The sequence below is a fragment of the Meleagris gallopavo genome, chromosome 6, assembly GCF_905368555.1.
Source record: "Meleagris gallopavo chromosome 6, MGAL_WU_HG_1.1, whole genome shotgun sequence".
In the NCBI taxonomy this organism is placed as follows: Eukaryota; Metazoa; Chordata; class Aves; order Galliformes; family Phasianidae; genus Meleagris; species Meleagris gallopavo.
Genome location: NC_139409.1, coordinates 41212695 through 41234056, shown reverse-complemented (window position 1 = coordinate 41234056; position 21362 = coordinate 41212695). Strand labels below are relative to the sequence as shown.

At 42.7% G+C, this 21362-nt stretch overlaps 1 protein-coding gene across 6 annotated transcripts in view; it reads right to left on the bottom strand.

Moving 5' to 3' along the window:
* The window catches only part of NEK11 (NIMA related kinase 11), a 112908-nt gene that overhangs the window by 10953 nt on the left and 80593 nt on the right, over nt 1-21362 (bottom strand). For 4 of the 6 annotated variants that reach the window (XM_003207228.5, XM_010712924.4, XM_085226455.1 and 1 more), the window contains one exon: nt 14330-17336. The exons of 1 other annotated variant lie outside the window; for it this stretch is intronic. In XM_003207228.5, coding sequence (XP_003207276.2) covers nt 17132-17336 — 205 coding nt within the window. In that variant the 3' untranslated portion in view covers nt 14330-17131. Of the gene's footprint in view, nt 1-14329; nt 17337-21362 lie in introns of those variants that run through there. One more of the 6 variants, XM_085226456.1, reaches the window with a different exon arrangement.

Here is a 21362-nt window from a genome sequence, read left to right as displayed (position 1 = left end):
CAATTATTTTTGATTATCTCTTTCTACTATGATAATCTTCTAGTTATATGACCTGTAAAATACCAGCCTAACCACACCACTCTGCTAATTGTATATTTGTTGATTATACAACTCACCAGAAGCAAACTGAGTAAAAACTGTTTAGTTATAGATACACTCCAGAAATTAGTTGTGATAGTAATCACTCCCCTATTCTATTAGAGATTTCTTGTCCCTTTTAACAAAAACAATTCTTCTGCTGTCGTTTCTCTGCAACTAGGGAAAACTAACTCAACAAGAACAACATTTTGGACAACTATTTTTTCTCTCAGGTTCACATTACTAAGCTTGAATGCAGCCTTTGCTGTTGCCAGTTGAGTTCTGGCAGATGGCTTTCTCTTGGAAATAGACTTCCAGGACTAAGCAGCTGCTGAGGAGAGAGCATGAATACTGAGACTGGGAATCAAGCACTGAATCTTTTGGAAGAAGTCACCCCTAAAGGCTGACTTGTTCTTTCTTGGAACAGAGAAAGAAAACTTCATACTGGGGACCAGACACAGAGCAAGTTCCTTACAAAGCCAGCCCAGTCCATGCTGCAGGTCATCCAGGCTTGCTAATGCTTCAATAGGGTTATCAGTCTGTGCAGCTGTTATCAGCTGCCCTTTCCAGTTACCCATTATGCAACTAGAAGTAGTTGTGGAGAGCCCAGCTGCTCAGCTACTGGATGCAGACTTTGTACAGCAGCACTTTAAACTACATCCTATAAAAAGAGCATGAGAACCAGAGTCATCTGTGAGAACCCTTCTTTGTTTTCTGGCTCAAAGCATGCTTCCTGAGGTATTTCTTGTGATAAGACTCTAACTCATTTATTGAGGAGGCAAGTAATGGGTGCTAACGTGTGACAATCAACATCACTTTGTGGACATCTGAAAGCACCTCCTCCAGAGCTGTTTGCTTCTAGAAGAGAGTGCTCAGGAATGTTTACTGGTGGAAGATCTGGCCTGTGACTAAATAGCTCCAGCTTAGTATGGGAAAACTGGGGAATGATACTATCTTGTCCTGTGAAAAACAGGATGCATGTGGGCATCCCTGCTCCCTCTTATCTGCTGGCAAGGCCCAGAAGATGGGAACAAAGGAGTTTCTGCTGAGATTCCCAGAGCCAGGAGCTGCCACTCCAAGAAGAGCTGACTCAACCACTTTGGACTTATTTATAAGTTGGTACTAACATTGAAAAGTTGTCATCATCAATGGAACAACAACGCCTGATGACCCACCACTACTGCAGATCAGTGACTGAACTACAAACCACGCTGGATACATGGTGATTTCCCTCTTGCTTCCTACAAAGGCTCCTTGCTTCTATTTCCTATCTTTTTCATCACCCTTCTCCCCTTCCCCGTCTTCCTGATTAAGATTTGTAATAAGCTGGTTGGACCACCATTCGAACCATTGCTTCTTAATCTCACATGAGGTATACATATATCAAAGAACCTCTTCTCCCTCCTATAAATTGGACAAGACATCATGTCAAGGCAGACTACTGAAAGAGCACTGGGGATCTGAAAACAATTATAGATTTTCACATTCTGGGTAGTCTAGGTTTTGGAAGACATTGCACAGTGAGACCTCTAAACCACAGAGCACATCAGCAGTAAAATCTGGCAAGGTATAGTGTTTTTTCCAGCACACCTGTGGCAAACACCTGCTGCATCTGTGCCTGTCCACATTAAACCTTGACAAATCCTTCAGTGCCTGTGCTGCAGTGCTCCCAGCCCTCCCTTCCCATAGGTGGGATCTGGAGCTGTAACCACATTTCTTTCCAGCAGTGGCTTATACTTTCCATGAAAATGAACATGAGAGGGATCAGCACTTCCCAACTCTGAAATGGGGGGAGAGTAGATAGTACAGTGGATGAGGCACTCACCTCCTTACACTGTTTTGTTTCATTCAGAGGACACTTTAAACATACTAACTCAAACCCCAAATATTGTGTGTTTAATACCACATAGAGCCTCTTTGTTTGGGTAGTCAGAGAAGGACAACTGTCACCTTTCTTCATGTTAGAGCTGTGGGGCTGAGAAGGAACCAAAATGCCACAATTTGGGGATGGACAGGCAGTGGGTAAACAGCTGGCTCTGGACTGCCATCAGCAGCCTGATGCACACATAGAGTACAGATAGCAAATCAGAATCATAGAATAGTTTGAGTTGGAAGTGATGTTAAAAATCATTGAGCTCAAATTCTTTGTAGTGGGAAGGGCTGCTGCTCACAGATCAGACTGCCTGGGGCCCATCCAACCTGGCTTTGAATGCCTCCAGGAACGGGGCACCACAGCTTCTCTGATCATATGTTTGATAAAGCTTATTTCTTGTGCTTAAGGTGTAATTTGCAGTTGCTGCTCACCTCTCACACATCTACTCTGTCCCTCTGAGCCAGTGCTCCTTACCCCCTGACTGTGGGAGATGCTCAACAACAGCTTCAGTTTCCAGAATCTAGGCAAGTCTCTGTCTCAAGGAATACACTGTGGTTTTAATCCATTTTTCTTTCTGCCCATGAGCAGTGGGCATATTCTGGCAGTCTAGAACTAAAAACTAGAAATAACAGCTTTGGACTTCACAGAACAAAGCCAGGGACAGTTATAGGTAGCAGCTGGTCTAAATCATTGGAACTAAGGTATCAGAAGAAGTGCTACCTTCATCTGAATAGGCTCAATCAAATCAATTAATGAAAATTAATTTAGGGAGATAATTATAACAAGTAGCAGGAAAGCAATGGGAACAACATACCAGGTCCAATCAGGGACTCTGAAATACTTCCCAGGCAAATCTATCTGTGGTGAGGTGCTCTGTGTGCTAAAGTGAAAAAGAATTTCTTGGACCACTTTTGTTTCAACTTTGAAAAGTTGTTCTGAGTCTTAGTCTCTGGGGAATTAAGCCAATTATGCTGCAATCTGTCACGCCTGTTAAGCATCTCCTCCTTTCAACAAAAGCCCTTTTCTGAGTGGCATCAGCTGAGTGAGGGAAGACTAACCAGGCAGAAGCAACAGCAAATCGTTCCTAACTGAATAATTGCTGCCCTCCATGTTCTGCTGCACTTCCAATGGGAGGTGACGATCTTTTCAGAAGCAAATGCAGCTAAAACTAGAGAAGACTGATTAAGGCTTTTGCAATCAGGTATAGCAACACTTCTGAAGATTTTTTTTCTTGATTAAATAAAAGATGCTGTAGTATAAGTGTGAAATTCACTGCATTATTTTTCTTGGAAAAGAAAACCAGCCATGGCTGACACTCCTAGTGTGATGTTCCTTAAGAAGAGAACACTTCTCCAATCAGCTAACATTCTCTCTAGCACTTTCAAACACAAAAAGGTCCTGCTGATGAAAATAACTGCTGCTTGCTTGCATCAATACATAAAAAGCATACCTGCAGAGCTGCCCAGGAAGGCAGAAAGGCCATCGCTCCCTGAATACCCCAGTCCTTTTGTTTCACCTACTGTCACCCACAGAACTCCACAGCGAGCTGAGGCCTGAACCTTGTAACTGTGCTGTTCAGACCTGCACAGGGTCTTCAGGTAGTGATTTGCAGGTCACTTGAGGCTGATGTTCTGCCTTTCCACCAGTCCTCACCAGTAAATGTGCCAACCTGAGCTCGGCTGGATTCCTTGCTCAGCTGCAGGCTTTGGGACGTATTTTGTCTTGAAGTACAAGCAAGCTTTATGTACTTGTTATTTTTCCCAACATGAAGAATCGATGAGTCATCTTCTAATCTTCTATCTTTGTTAAAATAAACTGCCTACATGACTCAGCAGAAGTGCTCAAACACTGTTGTGGGTGTTTTCTGCCCCTCTCCATTGTCTTCATATATGTTTTCAGACCAACAGAATGCCAGGTGATGCACAAAGGACTGTCTGTCATTATCTCCCACCCCCCTATTTATACTTCCCAGTCCTTCTTTTCTACACGTTAGTAATGTCCATCAGCAAAGATTTTGTCTTACAAATGCTCACTCAGGTGCTGGTTCTGCATAGGCCCAAGGAGCTCTCCAGGGGTGAGGTAATTCTCTGCTCTGCATCTGCTGACCATAGCCCAGGAACTGGCCTCTCTTGCATGCATTTTGCTTCCCACCACAACCAGATTACCCTGCATGGCTGCCCTGCCTTCTCTGTCATTTCCCCATTACAAATTGTTGTGCCATCACATTCTGTCAGCAAAGAAATTACGCTCCATTTCAGACCACTGATAGGAGCACAGAATGCTTTTGGCTCCATTCCAATACTTTCAAACTCCCCTGGGGAAAAAAACAAACAAAAAAAAAAAACACACAGTTGGATAACAGTTCCCCACTGACAGGTAGTTTTTGAGCTGTCAGTAAGGAATTCTGTGAGCCACTTAACGGGTGTCTCAGTGATACTGCAAACAGCTCATTTCTTTGTGCGGCTCATTGCTATCCCCTGTGATTTCTATAGGATCTCAGGAAATCAATAAAGTAGGGTCATCTCAGCAGGAGCAGAAATTAGAGTTGAGGTTTTGAGATAGGTGGTGAAAGGAGTGGGGCAGGGACTGTAAACCAGTTTCTAGCTTAGCATGGAGACATCTGCTTGTCCCCAGCCACTGCTTTGTCTGATTCGCCAGCCAGTACCTTTGAGTTTCTCTACTGCAAACATCTCTGACTCCCATCCCATCTTCATCCCTGTGCACAAAATGCTCTCATGTGAGCAAGTTGGTGCTTCTCTGGAGCTGTGTAGTGCACATGGGCTTACCTGTGCTGATGTGTCCCAATGGTTTGCTCTTTTGCCATTTCCCTTCTAATTCATTTGCCCCAGCTTGTTTTTTCACTTCTACATCCTCTGGAGCTGCCCTGCTTGCTGAGCAGGTATGCTGCTGGTGATCCAGCCTGGCTGCTGGATCCATAACACAAAGCTTATACAACAAGAATGACATTTCAGAGCACACTGTTGTCCATTACACTTCCTTAATTTCCCTTAACGAAGGAGTTCATATTTCAACAGCGACCATTTGCTGAAAGATGGAAGCTTTACCATCATATTAATAAATCTTAAAACAAGGGCATAATTCAAACAACGTCCACTCAGCCTGCTGGCAGATCAAGGGCTTTGTTCTGAATTGAGTTCAAATTCCTCATGGTGCCAATGCAATGAAAAGCACTCAGTCAGTTTATTAACATGAAAAGAATCATTCCTACTTAAGTATATCTTATTATCCCAGAAAGGAAATTCAGACAGTCTGCTCTATTATGTTTGATGGCTGATATTAAACTCATCAGACCCAGATGTAAACTCAGACACATTTAGCAGTGCTCCAGTATTGCAGAAGGCCGCACATTGTGCGATCTCTTCTTCACATTTGATTTGCTAGGTAGGAGGAGGAGCATTGCCTCCTCTCCAGTGCTCCCCAGTGCCCTGTTCTGGATAAAGTTGCAGGACTGATGGGATGTACCCCAGCAATTCCAGTTGTGGGAAACCTCAGCCCAGTCGTGCCAGTCCTATCTGACTCTGCAAAGGCTGGCATGTTTACAGTGCTGTTAGTGCTCACAGACAACAGTGGTGAACTGAGGAGTAACCAAGCTCTGGACAGTCAGAAACAACAGCAGTGCTTATGCAAGGAAGGAAAAGCAGAAAGTCATTACTCCAAGCAAGAGAGCTCTTTCAGAGAATAAATGCCTAAAGCTCATGTCACCACCAAATGAGTTTCTGTCCTGCTTCCACAACAGATATCAAAGTTTGTGGTTTTTAATGGGTGATTAAAGGCCAATGGGCAATGGTGTTTGAGGGCATGTACTTCTTTCAGGCCTCTGTCATTCATCAGTTATAGCCCCCTCCCTACAGGGAGCATACATCTACTCTGCAGGACTGCTCTACTAGTTCCTGAAACAGAAGCCAGGATATTAGCAAATCTGCTGCCGACACACAGAGCATAGTTGGAAATCCTCAGCCTAGCTGCTTGCTCATTAATAAAAACAGATTCATAATGTACCTGGCTCCTTCTGCCTGCTCCTGGGCTATAATTAGCTATTTGTGCGTAGGTGGCAGTAAATTGCTTCCAGTCTTCAGTGACAGTAACTCATAGCTGTGAGAACGATGTGACAAAGGCATAAGGAATAGGGATAAATGGTTACAATGATACAGAAAGCAATAGCCCTTTGCACCTCAGCCCCAACTCTATCATTTGGATGAGGCTATGCCTTGTTGGAATTATGGACAGATCATAGAATCATTAAGGTTGGAAAAGACCTCTAAGATCATCTGGTCCAACCATTACCTACCACCAGTATTGTCCACAGACCACGTCCCTCAGCGCCATATCCACACAGCTCTTGATCACCTCCAGCGATGGCGACTTCACAACATTCCGCACAGCAGTTCAGCTGTGCAGACTCCTTCCATACACGTAGCAGCAGCACTGAAGTTTTACCTGCTGTGTATGGCATTGCCCATGTGATGTCTCACATTCCTGTCCCACAGATCCAGGAAGAAGCCCAGAGTGGGACAGGAGAAGCCCTGACCCATGGCTTGTGCCAGGCTGTGGGCCCTGGGCAAGGCCTCACCTCTCCCATGTTGTTCTGTCTCTGCTGACTTACAGCACAATGAGCAGTGTGAGAAGGCTCCCTGGAGGTCACCGTTATTGGATGGATTGCTTTCTGAGCTCCAAATATAGCACACTGAACTACATCTGGAAAAGAGCTGATGCTGAGGTGAAGCAGATTTATGGGGAAAGTGCCATTCCAAGGGTTCAACTGCTTACTTCATGCAGATCACGGCTAAGGATTAACGCTCCTTTCCCTGGAAAGGTCCATTAGTTTTAAGTTACCTTTACACACCTCTATTTCAGAGGTTGTTTCTGAGACGAAGGTAGATGGAGCACCCATGGATGGCTCAAATGCACACTGTTCCTGGAGTTCCCACAGCCAGAAACAGATTCCCATTTTGGCCTGAAATTCTGTTAGTCATCCTTACCAAGCTCTACTACCATACACCAGAGGCATGATCTATACAAGGAGGTCTGTGGCTCTCAGGGAATATTTTCTTCTTGCTCTTGCACTGCTTTAATTGCATTGGTGCTTTACCATGGAGAAATATAAATTTTTGTGGATTTGAGAACACCACCCATTATAATTAATGGGAATCATTAGAATCATAGAATCACCAATGTTGAAAAAGACCTCCAAGATTATCCAGACCAACAGTCCACCCAGCACCAATATTTCCCCTCTAAACCATGTCCCTCAGTACAACATCTAAATGCTTCCCTTGAATACCTCCAAGGATGGTGACTCAACTACTTCCCTGGGCAGCCCATTCCAGTGCCTGATCATTCTTTTGGAGAATAAATTTGCCCTAACATCCAACCTGAATCTCCCCTGGCACAACTTGAGGCCATTGTTATACCATCTCAGATTTCACAAATCCTCGAATTTATTGCCAGAAAAAAAAAAAGAAAGAAAGAAAAGTCAAATCTGTCCAGCCTTTTTGATTGCAACCGAATACACTGAAAGTGCAAAATGTGTGTTATTCTCTTTGGGAAATCAAAGCTTGTTTGATTGAAGCTCATTTTCACAAAACCAGTTTATATAATTCATACTTCAGGCATTTTCAAATTCCTTTTACTTTCCTACAAAAAAAGACATCAATCCCGAAGATAAGCATCTTTCTCCACATTCACTCATCCAGGACATGTTACACTTTCGGCTGCCAAACTTTTGATTAATTAAAAAAAACGTATTTTTCTTAGATGACAATAATAGCACAACTTTTCTACCATCTCTTCTGATTACAAATCTAGCAATAAAATAAGTATTTGATGGCAAGGAATTAGATTCAGGTGCTGATGACACTAGAATACTGTCAGTTTATTTTCTAAGATTAAGCCTAAATAGCGCTTCTTTTTATTACAGCCTCTTAGGTATTTCTTTAAATGGAAGAATTCTGGAAATCTGCTTCTTTTTTTGGTAGCTGAAAATTTAGTTCTTTACTGAGTTGACTCTCTGATGTTTGGCTTTGTGGAGTCTCTTCAGCCAGAACATCATTCTTGTCTTGCTGTGATGTTTTCCTTGATGCTTTGCTTTCATCCCCAGGAAGAATCCTTGTTTGTAATTACTTCAAACATTCAGAACTAATTTAAAGTGGAGGCAGTGCTTGGAAAGCATAAAGGAAAATATCAACTCTTCAGAAAGGAAAATCAGAAGAATGGATGTGACACCAACACAGCTCTGCTGTCACTTAAAAGGTAGTTGTTTATAAACAGAGATTGCAACAATTGATCCAAAGTTTCTGAAAAGCTGTACCTGTAAGTTTTACTTCTATCATTGGGAACATGGAGGGAGACTTTTCTGAAATGCTTCAAGGACTTGGAAACAGCTGCGATGCACAGTACCCCGAACTCACTCATGAGAGAATTACAGAATCATTAAGGTTGGAAAAGACCTCTAAGATCATCTAATCCAACCATTAGCCCACCCCCACATCCGTCAATGCCACATCCACACGTTCTTGAACACCCCCAGGGATGGTGACTGCACCACTTCCCAGGGCAGTCTGTGCCACTGCCTCACTGCTCTTTCTGAGAAGAAGTCTGTCTTAATATCCAACCTGAACCAATCTGGCACAACTTGAGGTTATTCCTTCTCATCCTAGAGGGCTTCTTAGATCCAAACAAACAGAGACAGAAGAAAAAAAGTTTGTTCTCTTTTGATTATTTAAATTTACATTTATTTAGTTCAATTGAACTAATATTGTTAAATAGGTGAAAGAGTAGTCCATACAAAAAGCATACACAGTATGTGTTTTGAAGATAATTGGAACACGTCCCCTGACTGTCCAGGCTCAGCGCCTGCCTCAGGCACTATGAGCACATGGTGCCTCGTGTAACAGCCCTCAGCATTAAGCCATTGCTCTGCTTATGCTGGTGGCTTGCAAGGTCAGGAGGTTTAAAATGCACCAAAGTAAAACCTACCCATACAGTATCTTGGAAAAATCAGCATTTGCTCTTTGGATATAGAGGGTGCACAGCAATGAAGCTCCAGGGAGCAGAAAACTGCCTAATGGCCCATTTTATTTTTCTGCCTGCAAACACTTTTTGTTAGTAAAAAAATGCACCTCTAGTTTGCAGGTTAGTGGGAGCATGCAGTCAGTCACTGAGAGCAGGGGTCATGCTGGTTCTGACAGGGCTACCAGCAAAGGCAAACTGCCATGTCCTCTGGGAACTCCCTGCTGGTGGTTGAAGCCTTCAGGGGATGCTTTCTATTGAATCTTTGGCTGTTTCCAGAATGCTACCATATAGATCGCAGGTAATTTCAGCAGCTTCGCTGCATGCCATTTTGGATATTCACTTTTGTACTGATGTGTCCCAGGAGCATTTGAGAAAGTGCCTGTGGACACTAGGAAGGCTGCTGAAGGAGGAAACACAAAACAAACTTAATTTGTGTTGTCTTGTCTCTTCTCCTGTCCCATCCAGATTTAGTGTCTTGGTTCCTGATCTGGGTCTCTACAGTCTCCTTAACATAACTGAACATTTTCTTTACTTTGCAACAAGAGATAGCTCTCTGGCTCCGTGACTAACTAGACTGTAAGGGAATAATTCAGCTGTTTTTTAGGCTAGGACCTTTTCTGGGAAGGAGTTCCATTGCCAGGGATGTTGAGGATGATGGTGAGGATGAAGTGACACACAGCAGCTCTTTCTTCAGTGGCTTCCCCCACATTGTCTCAGTCAACTCCTTCATGCATTCCTGGTGTTAAATAATGCCTCCCTAGAACAACAGTGTCTTCTACATTGCTTTTTTCAGCTTATTATTGTCAGATAACTGAACTACATTAGCCTGAATTCAGCTCAGGAGCTAATGGTGTCATTAACACTATCCAGGGTGGATGTTTTGGACAACCTGTGAAGGGCTGGCAATGTCAAGAACACCAGTGATGGTGCTCATTGACTCAAAGCTGGGACCTGTAGATCTCAAGACCTTGCTGTGGAGCAAAAAGTCCCTGTCCTGTGCTTCTCTCAGTAGTACCCACCTGTGTTCCTGGCAGCACAACTGCTCACCTAGCAGCAGTGGGGCTGGTGCACAAAGCTAACTACATGCTTAAATGCTTTATGGATACAGATATAGGGCTCCCTTTGTCTCTTTTCGTTAACACCTTCCTGCTATCTACTGCTCAGTTATGCTTGCACATCTAATATGATGGAAAATAATCCAAGCAGACATCAGTAACAACACAACACCAAAGAGCAATCTTTAAAAAGCCCATCTGCACTGACCTGGTAATGTGGATTGGATTTTTTGTACATTAACAATTAACCCATATTTCATTCAGTGTAACTTTAATTGCCTCACAGATGCACATAAATCTATTATTCTACCAAATGATGCTGAAAATAACTTAAATTTTTAACAATTGTAAAAACACACTTTTTATCTAAAGAGGTGGCAAGCACACAGTAGTGTTGCTTTCTCTCATTGCATTATTATTGTGGTCTTATCCACACATGCCTGGCTGTCTCTTAGGTATTACTTTTTAATCATCTGCCCTCATTACATGTAGTGTTTTCTCCTTTTTCATTTTAAAGCACAAAGACAGAGAGAAGGCAATTAAAATTCAATAACAGTGCAATGCTTAGACACTCATTAAGTAGTCATTAGGTAGTCTGGAGACTCATTGTCTTCATGAGAGTTCTTTTTCTCACTCTCTGCAAATCTCCTCAGCACGCTATTAGCTCAAAACAGCTCTTGCATCATGAATATGAATCCGGACATGTTCGTGGAGGGATGCAGCAAAACCTGGGCTCCTCCCTCAGCACCCTGGAGATGGTGAGGCCTGGAGTTAGATCTGCAGGTGATTCAGTGCCCACTTCCACATCCTCACCCCAGCTTGGCTGAGCAGCACCCCTCTCACAAACCAGCCCTGGTTACCAAGAGAGTCCTATAGCAGGACGTGCCTCTCAGCATCAGTAATTGGCAAAATCAGGCCGGCCGGGATTCCAGAGCAGTCCCCATCAGCATTAGGAGCCAAGTTCTTCCCAAAAGAACACTCAAGATGACCAGACTCCAAAGTTCACTGGCAGGGGTAGGATGGTGGCAATATACAACCAAGCGCCAGACGCCCAAAGGCATCAAGAGAATAATGCTCACCCTCAAACGTGAGACAGCCTCTCTCCATAATAAGGATTGTTCCTGAGCACTCCAAGTTTCTGTTGCTTTCTGTCCTTGTGGTGTGGGTGGAGGAGAGGGGGACAAGACAGCGCACATTAGGAAGGCCCCACAGCAGCTTTATGGAGTTCACTGGAGCTCACAGAGAGCAGATGGCACAAACCCTATTATTTAAGACTACCCTCACATTGCTGACTCTTGCTAGATGTGAATCAATATAGCAGCCTCTGCCAGAAAAAGGGGGCTGAAGTATGGGGAAAAAAAAATTGAAATAAAAACTATACTAGAGATGCTGAGGGAACACAGTACGGCCCAAGGGAATACCTGTGGGCCATGGAACAATAAGCAGTCCCTGAGGGATCAGCAGGGATAATGAAGTTATCAAGGACAGAATTTGTCTCTTATTCTGTGATGAGATACGTGGAAGAAGGGAGGAAGGTAGGTGTTATATATCCTGATGTTACTAAGGCTTTTATTCTTTGCCAGTATGGTATATTTGGAAGTTCCAATGATAAGGAATGGATGAACATACACTTAACTGAGTTGAAAACTGCCCATCTCAACAGTGGCAGCCAATGAAGTACCTCAGGGCTGACCCAGGGGCCTGGACTGCTCACCATCTTGTCAGCAACTATGATGGGCACAGATGAACTCCGCACATCCGGGGATGTTACCAACGTAGAGGAGGTGGATGAGAAGACGTGCAGCAGGGCCTCACTGGCCCTGGTGAAGATAGAGGGCTGAGCCACCAGAAGTGTCACAAAGTTCAGGAGAAAAGTACAGAGTCCTGCACCTGGGCAGCACTAACCCCATCAGACTTTATAAGAAGGACTTACAGCTTGCAGTAGCTTCTAGGGTGAATATAATCTAGAAATTCATTCTATCATTCTGAGATGATATAAATTAGGAGGAACATTAGGCCAGCAGACAGTGAATTTAGTAGTCATAACAGCTTAGATAAAGCTGCACTGGAATAGGGTCCAGTTTTAGACCCCTTAACCTCTTTCTCCTGAATAACATAGTATTCAGAGGAGTCTATAGGGTTTTCAGTTTATGACATGATGCAAGCACATGAACAAAGCATGAAATCAAGTTTACATGCTTATTGTTCCTGAATCTCCTGCTTTTTTCTCTTATTCAGCAAATTCTTTCACTCTAGTGCACCAAAAGGTCAATCTTAGCGGTAACTGTAAGCATCCTTTGCTGTCTCCTACCTTTTTCTTGCCTGTGCGTTTGCTCAATGCTCCACCATCCTGGTTTGTGTGGACTTTGAGAGCGAGCAGTGGTCAGGGGAGATCTTTGGCCACGTCAGGGGGTAGGTTCATGCTCTGGCCCTGAGCGTACCTCAGAGCAAGTCATCACTGGGCAGCACCCACAGATCCAAGTCTTCTGGGAAGCGTGATCCTTTCCTGCTCTGGAAAGGATTTTCAGACACTGGGAACCTCTGACAATTCATCTTATAGAAAGATGCCTTCTGGTGCCTTCTGAGGGATTATCTGGCAAGCCGGTAACCTTTAAGAAAGGACTTCTTGTTTTCTGTAACAAATATAATTGATCTGCCTTCTAATCCACCTGTGGACAAGACATTGACAGCTCTATTTCTTATCAAAGAACTCAAACGTCCTTCTCCTCTTTATAGACCAAGCACTCTTTTAGTAAGCTCAAGGCCCCAAACCATTAAATAATTACTTGCCTCACTTTCTTTGTTTGCAATATCTCTGCATCAAGTAATACAGCTTGTAGAGTCTTTAGGAGAGTCAATAAAAAAGCAGCAAGGTTGCCTGATGCTTGTGAAGCTTTTGGTACAAGTATGTAGGTCAAATGGGACCTTTTATGAAGGCCTATACACAGCAATCTTGTATCTTTACATTTATTTTCTTACATTTATGTCCAGCTAATCCTCTATTGCTTTATTACTGAAGATCCACGATACTAATAATGGGATTTTGCTGGATGTGAACTTACTTCAGTGTATGAAATGCATTTCATATATAAAAGACAGGGACTCAATCTTTTCTTCATTGTAAGCCCTTTTCCCCAGCACAATAAACTTGAAAATGAAAACGTTTTATATAAGATCTGATCTTCTAAGGAAAAAAAATCTTCTTTTATGGTGATTCATTGTGTTTGTCTAGGTCTCAGTGCAATGCGATGATTTTATTTCTCCCATCCATCAATAGTTTACCAGGTTAGAAAAGGACTCTGCACATACCTGTAGACTGAGCTGTTTGCAGAGCAGTGAGGCCGGCTGACAGCCTGATGGGGGCACAACCATCCCTTCATGGAAGTCATGATGCAGTGACCATTCTGCCGTTTTCCCAAGCACCTGTTTTCTTGAAGTTTTTTTGCATTTCTTAGAAGTGACTGATCTCTAAGGATATCATTCCCTACCTTTTTTTTTTTTTTTTTTGGTGAGTTCAGAGTTCACTCCTCTTCTTTCAAGTGTGATTACAGAAAAATGATCAATCTGATAACCATATACAAGAGATCGTCAGCATGGCATCTCAATCAACACAGTTCCATCTAATCCTCATAGTACTGTATCAAGTGCAGCCTCACTAAGCTCACCAGAGTCTATCGACACTGAGGCACCAACCTCACTGCCCCAGGATGTACAAAACTGTTCTTTGTCACATGTTTGGACTTACATACCCATTTCTGCAGTGATGGGGATAACACACCAGATGCCCACTGATAGTTACTAACTACACAGTCAAGAGAAGGCTCAAAGGCTTTTATGTGAAGACAGCCTAAAATCCAGGTATGGAACAGGATTAATGAGCTGCAAAACAGAGCTGAACTGATGCATATCCTTCCCCAAGAGTTCAAGAGACAGAAGAAAACAATTTCAGTGAGTTGTATAAAGTTATAGCAGGGCTGGACCTGTCTCTGAGAGCTGGCCGTAATCTAGATGATGTAAATTCAACAGTTTGCTGAGAACTTTGGAATGGACGTGACCTGGAAAGGGCAGGGGTTTATTGGGAAACAGTCATTTTGTTGATTTTTTTTTTTTCCCATTTCTTGATTACCTTATTTAGGTATTTGGATTCAGAACGTTGCTAGTACTTGTGGGAGATTAGCACACTGCAAATGTTAGCTATTGTTTAAGTCTTCAGGTCTGAAAACTTGTGTTTTCAAGAGTTTAAAAAAAAAAAAAGCCTACAAAAACAACAACTTCAAACTGACTCCAAGACTGTTTTCAAGTGTACATATAATTATTACACGTGTTACAGTTGGTGTTACAACTGGAAAGATTATCATGGTGAAAACAGGAAAAGAAACAAACAGGGAAGGAAGGCTCACCTGAATCTGAAGAGCTAGGTTTGCAGGAAAGACTCCACAGATGAGGAAGCTCCAGAAAGAGATCCTTCCTCATGGCAGTCACCCCTTAAATGGGGTCTAGGAGAGGTGCAGCCAGGCTCCACCCCTTCAGTCACACAGCTGAATTGCCTTCACCTGTGCTCCATGGCTGACTCAGTGCTTGCCTCAGGTGATCAATCAGTGCTTCCGGCCGTGACTCAACAGTTCCCATACAGACATGACATTTTGCACAAACAGATATTAATAATTCTATTACAATGCAACACATTAGCAAGCATGGCATTCAAAACACTCCATGTATTAAGCAGAGATTTTGAGTGCTTTGTGAGTAATAAAGTATGAAAATTAATACAAATAAAACATGCCTAAAAGCAATTGATGGCTACAGAGTTCGGTTTTGAAGCTTTCATGAAAAAGCAGTCTGAATCACAGCCAGAGGTGGGTGTAGTAGTCAAGGTTGTATCTCTCTGCCACTATTCTCATGGTATGCTAATTGCTTACTCTTTGAACTTTTTCATTCCATCAACATCCAAGCACTCCTCTTATTTTGATATTTAAGTGGCCTTAATTGAAGTTGTGTATAAAACATGTGGAATCAAGGACACAGATATAGCACTGAGAAGAACGGGGACTGAAGTCTCGTTGAGAATCTGTGCTTCAAACTGTCTCTCTGCCTATGAGACTTGAAAGACCACAGACAAAAACAGTTTTGCAACCTCAGTGCATATCACTTCACACTCACATACTCCCAGCAGAAGCTGAAGTCAGACATACCAGGATCTCCTACTTTGGGCTGGCAGTATAAGGCCACATCTTCCTTAGACGGGCAGGCACTTTTCTTCTGCAGTTTGTGTTACTGCTGGGATGGATAAGGATGATCAATTGCTGTTCCCTTTGAATCTCTTCAAGCATGTCACAAAGATGAATCAGTTCTTCTCCTTACTTTACTGTCAATCCCAGTATCCTTAGTTGTAGTCCAAGTCAAGTAGCAACATTTTTTTGAAGTTCACATTATGAATTTACTTTCATTCATTTAATTCAGCTCTTGAGTAGTTGAAGAGTTATGGCAAAAAACAGAATACACAGGCTTTTGATAATGGCTAGATGGCTAAAACTAGACCGGTCCACAATTCACTTGAGATTCTTCTATAGATTGTATTACTTGTTATCTGTTACTGTTCCGCAGATAGGCAAAGGAGCTCAGAATGCACAAGTATATTATCAGAGCATAATATGCACTTCCAATCAGCAAAAGAGTGATGCATATGACAAGGGAAACATAAATGCTATGAAAAAAAAAATACCATTATCTGTGTGCAAGCAAAAGAAAACTGATTTATTATTTTGTGTACAGTGATAAAAAACTTTGAGAATCTGTAATAAGAATTCCTAGCTTTCATAGTCATCTACAGCTCTGGCCTCATCTGTCTCTGTAAACTTAAAGATGTACAACAATGTGGCCAAATGTTTTCCGTCTCTATGCATATACATACCTATTTCTATGTATCTGAGTAAGCGTGGATGAATATACACATGCTTGACATGAGACAATAGTGTGCACTTGCAGCCCAGAAGGCCGACAGTATCCTCAACTGTATCCAAAGAGGAGTGGCCAGCAGGGAGTGGGGGGGGATTGTCCCCTTCTGCTTTGCCCAAGTATTGCATCCAGGTCCGGGTTCCTCAGCACAAGAAGGATGCAGAGTTGTTGGAGTGTATCCAAAGGAGGGCAATGAAGATGATCAGAGGGCTGGAGCACCTCTCTTATGAAGAAAGGCTGAGGGAACTGGGCTTGTTCAGTCTGGAGAAGAGAAGACTGAGAGTATAACTCACTATGGCCTTCCAGTACTAAAAAAGACCTTATAAACAGGAGAGAGTCCAACTCTGTATGGTCAGATAGTGATAGGACAAGGGGGAATGGTTTTAAACTGAAAGAGGGGAGACTAAAATTAGATATTAGAAAGAAAACTTTCACTCAGAGGGCAGTGAGGCCCATCACAGGCTGCCCAAAAAAGCTGTGGATGCCCCATACCTGGAAACATTCAAGAATGGGTATAATGGGGCCCTGGGCAGCTTGGTCTGGTGGGAAGTGACTGTGCCATGCCCATGGCAGGGGTTGGAGCTTATGACCTTTAAGGTTCTTTCCAACCCAAGCCATTCCCTGATTCTATGATCTATATTTTCACAGTTCCTTTGAAAGACACACGGATTAAATAACGTTTTTTAGACAATGAATGGTAACAAGACAATTTGTGGCTGAATAGCCATACACATTTGTATTCTGCCATAGTACAAAACAGATGTGCTTAAATGCCACAAGGGCCAGTCAGTGCAGGAATAAACAACAGCTGGAGCCTAATCCTGCACCACTGCCTTCAGAGGCAGCTTTGCCAGTGACACTGACTAGTGTTATGCCCTAAGCAGTGAAGGGAACACCGATAATTATGAACTCTCCCCTCTACTCTCTAAGTTTTCCTTCCTACCCTTGTAATCTGTACTGTACTTACCCACTGCTCACTGCACAGACTGGACTCTCCAAGAGCTTGCCTACCTGTTTATGTTCTGAGTTACCCTCAGCAGTTTCCTCTAGACTCCTCCAGGATTTGCTGGCTGGCCTGAACAGGCAGCTCAGCACTGTCAGTCTTGTTCATTATTTCCTGTACTGTTACCAGCACATTTCACAGCTGAAGATATGACTCTGAATCTTGCAGCTGCTCCTCAAAGTAGAGGAGCTGATCCACCTCAAAGCAATCACTTGCTCTAGGAACCAGTTTCTCCAGGTGTCTCGTTATCTCCTCCTCACTGGCTTTCTGCTGTCTCGCCTGCTTCAGATAGGTGTATACCTTCTCAAATACCTCTCCTCCCAGCTTCTGGATGGCAGATCTAAAGATAAATAAAGGTCAAGTCAAATTTAACTTATATTATATATTAATACAAGCAATTGCAAATCCTGATTTTTCTTTTTTTTTTTTAATGTTCTATCTACCTTTGATTAAAATGTGATAATAACACACCTTATTTATCTGACAGCAAAAGGAACCAAAATTTTCCATGGAATTTCTCTATGGTTGTGTTAAACAAAAAGCCCAGGAGTAAACACATGGCCATAATAAAGTCATAGAAGACATGGCCATTCCACTGCTGCAGACCACCTATTCCTTTCCACACCAAATCTGACACACTGTTTTATCTTCAGCAAGTCCAGTATGCACACATAGATTATTGCCCCTGTGTTTCATCAAAACCAAGAGAAGCATGCCCAGACAGCCACCTATCAGTGGCATTATATGAGAATAAGCATTTAACAGAATGTGTTGCTTCATTTTAGCTTCTATCAAATAACAAGGAAATTGTTGTACCAGATCAGCATAAGCCAATTGGCAATTCTGTCTTTTTCTACAGCACTACTCTTTACCAGCTGACAGATCTGTAATTCAGTGACAAAGAGTACAGTCACAAAAACTTAATGTTGATTTATAAAGATCCAACTGAAAACTACAATACAATGAGCAAGATTTATTTTTCCAAAGACAAACATCTTTAAATTCATGTGCCACATGTCACAAGCAGTAGCATTCCCAACAGTGGAGGTTTCATAATATTTTGATGAAAATGTTAGTTTTTCTTCAGCATATCAGAAACTCTATCTGCCTGCTCCTTGTAAGTCTGCTGCAGGTATTGCATTCTCCTCACTGTTTAAACAAATCTGCTTAAGCTCAAACACCCCAACTTCCTTGATGGACCTCAATGGTGCCCATCCATACAGCACCCATGGCAGGACTGGGACCTGAATGGCATCAAACAGGAGAGTTTGCTGGCAGTTTGTGAAGTCATCAGCAATTTATATTGAAAAACATCTTATTTTGGTTAAGTGAAGTTGCGGCTAGCAGCCTTTCCTCCCATCAACATTTTGCTAGGATTTCAAGAGTATTCAGGTGGGACAATCATTTCTTTTTCAGGAAATCTCTGGAAGTTCTCAAGTCCAGGTTGCATGAGGCCCTGGGCAGTCTACTCTAGTGAGTGGCAGCAGGGAGTTGGAACTGGATGGTCTTTAAGGTCCCTTCCAACCTAAATCATTCAACGATTCTATGATTCTACAATTCTATAAAATCCTTTGTGGAGCTCTTCAATGAAGTTTCTTAGTATAGCAAAACAAAGTTTCTCTGAAAAATGTCTCCTACCTACTAAGCTAAACTAATGGTATCTGAAATTCTAATTCTGTAACACATTTCTCAAGCATTACACATATTTCGTCCCTAGCACATAAAAATATTTGATGCCTTAACTCTTTGCATGGTGGAAATTCTTTTAGACAAAGAGTAGTTAAAAGAAAGTGAACTGTGTTATTTCAGCTTGAATATCTGTTTCTATGCTCCTCCTCTTCTGACCTTCTGACGCACATTATAAATTCAAACAACGGCAAACTGGTAAGATGGATCCCAGAGCTGTGTCAGGATGGGAACCACTTCATTCATCTCTTAGCAGTGAACTATTTGTTTCAGATAAGCAATCAACAAAGCTCCTGAAAAATCCTAACATTACAGCGGCAGGATCTGCAGCTAATAAAATCAGCCAGTGATCACCTCACATGTCTTCTTGCCTGAAGAAGAGTCTTATGGCTGCTCTGATCTCACAAGGAAGAGACACCTCCTTACATCACCGCTTATTCTGCAGCTCGGTCATGACTGGCTGTGGCTCACCCTTTGCTGTACGCTACTTCTACATCCTGCTGGCTCTGACAGCTGGGAACTGGCAGCACAGGCAGCTGAGACCCAGTATACAAAGACAGGGTTGGCTGGATTCCCTGCAAGTCCAATGTGACTCAGTCCTGCTTCCCATAACTGGAAAATAGTTTTTTCCTCCCAACAGTGATGCTCAGTGGAAAATGAAAACTGCTGGAAGTGATCAAATGTCGGACTCTGGCAACCAAGGGATGAGATTAGCACAGAAAGCTAAATAGGGATTTGTTAGGCAAGTAATGGAAATTCCTTCAAATCTCAGCAGAATTCCTTCAAGTCTCAGTAGAAATAATCTATTTCTCTCCAATGGTTAAAAATCAATCAATAAGAAGCTATTTAGAAATCATGACTGCTTCATCAATGCCTCTAGAGATCCCTTCTTCCTTCTCTTGTCAACAAATTGTTTTTTTTTTTTTGTCATTCCTTTCTATTTAAAGATGAAAAATTAAGCAAACACACACCTCAGGAGTATTGTTTCTGCTAATAAATGTTACCTGCAGACTGGAATATTTTCAGTGTAGCTTGGCAGAGCATGCAAATTAGCTCCTCTGTATAAAACCTGATACAATAGAATTAGGGGAAAAGCGCTCATAGTTTGAAAATTAAGGGGTAGGTGACAAAAATTATAACCTCCTTTTACAAAAGAACACATTAGGCTCTATTTGGGCTTGAAAGCTGCATTAATACGAGTCTGCTACCACATAGAACATTTTCTGCCATGGGGACAGAAATTTGGGATCTCAGACAGTACGTGTCAAACACAGTGCCGAATCTTTTATTATACCAACAGAGTGGGGGAAGCAATTTCCCAGAAAGCAAAGTTGGCTCATTACACCCCTGATCTGCATCAGTGGATATTTTTCCATCCATATGAAGAGACCTTCAGAGGCATAATGATGGATTTCACACCACATTTCCATTTATAGGTACTATTTCACATGAAGTGTGGCACACCTGCATTTACAGCTTCGAAACAGCTAAAAGCCTAACTTCTGAATGTGCTGTGAGAACCAGCACAGAGCTCCCATTTACACTCCCATGTATTCTGATTATCAGCCATTTACTCTTGTAGCTCACTCACCTCCAAACACTATTTTGCCCCAGAAACGAGCCATCATCCCTTTCTTAACCAAGATCCACAAGCACTGGGGATACCTGACATAGAATCATAGAATGGCTTAGGTTGGAAGAGACATTAAAGAACACTGAACTCCAACTCCCTGCTGTGGGCAGGGCTGCCAGCCACTGGATCAGGCTGCCCTGGGCCCCATCCAACCTGGCCTTGAGCACCTGCAGGGATGGGGCACCACAGCTTCTCTGGGCAACTTCTTGAAGAGCCTTAACACCCTCTGAGTAAATAACTTTTTTCTAACATCTAACTTTCTCCTCTTTTAGTTCAAAGCCATTCCTCCTTTTTCTATCACGATCAGACTGTGTAGAAAGTTATCTGTTCTATGTCTTAGTTCCTGTTTTTTCACTTTCCACCATTCCACCTGGACTGGGGAAAACATTTCTGCTGTGACATCCTCAGTAGAGCTGGAAGCTCAGGCTGTGACAGAAGACACACAGGAGTCTTCATATCATCGTGCACTGCCTGCCTTTGTTAAGTCATACCCATTCCTTGCTGGGAAGACATCCCATTGCCTGGACACAGGTCAGCTCAAATTAAACTTCTCCTAATGCAGCCTAGTTACATAAAGTACATTTTATCAAAACTAATTGATACAATTTAAGCTTCAGGCCTTAAGCCTTTAGGCAGCCCCACTGGGAGACATTCAGTAGGGGAATTCCACAGTTCCTGGATAAACTAGTTCAAGCAGTTCTCCAAAGGACTGAAATCCAGGTTATCATATGTAAGTGAATGCTCAGAGTGTGTGCTTTCCCACTGCAAACTGGAAGAAATTCAATAATCGCTCCAGCCTCCTTCACTCCTTGTAGCTGCAGAGGACCACCCCAGTGATCCAGGCTAAGGGGAGACAGGGCTGGGGCCCCCCAGAGCCCCCAGCATGCTCTGACTACCAGCCTACTGGCTGAGAGCAGCTACTGCCAGTCCCTACACGGTCATCCTTGGCAGCTGTGGTTTGGAATAAAATGCCTCATGCTGCCAGTTTCTGTGCAGCACAGAATAAATGCCTAGAGAAAATTAACTGGAACAAGCCCCAAAAGCCAC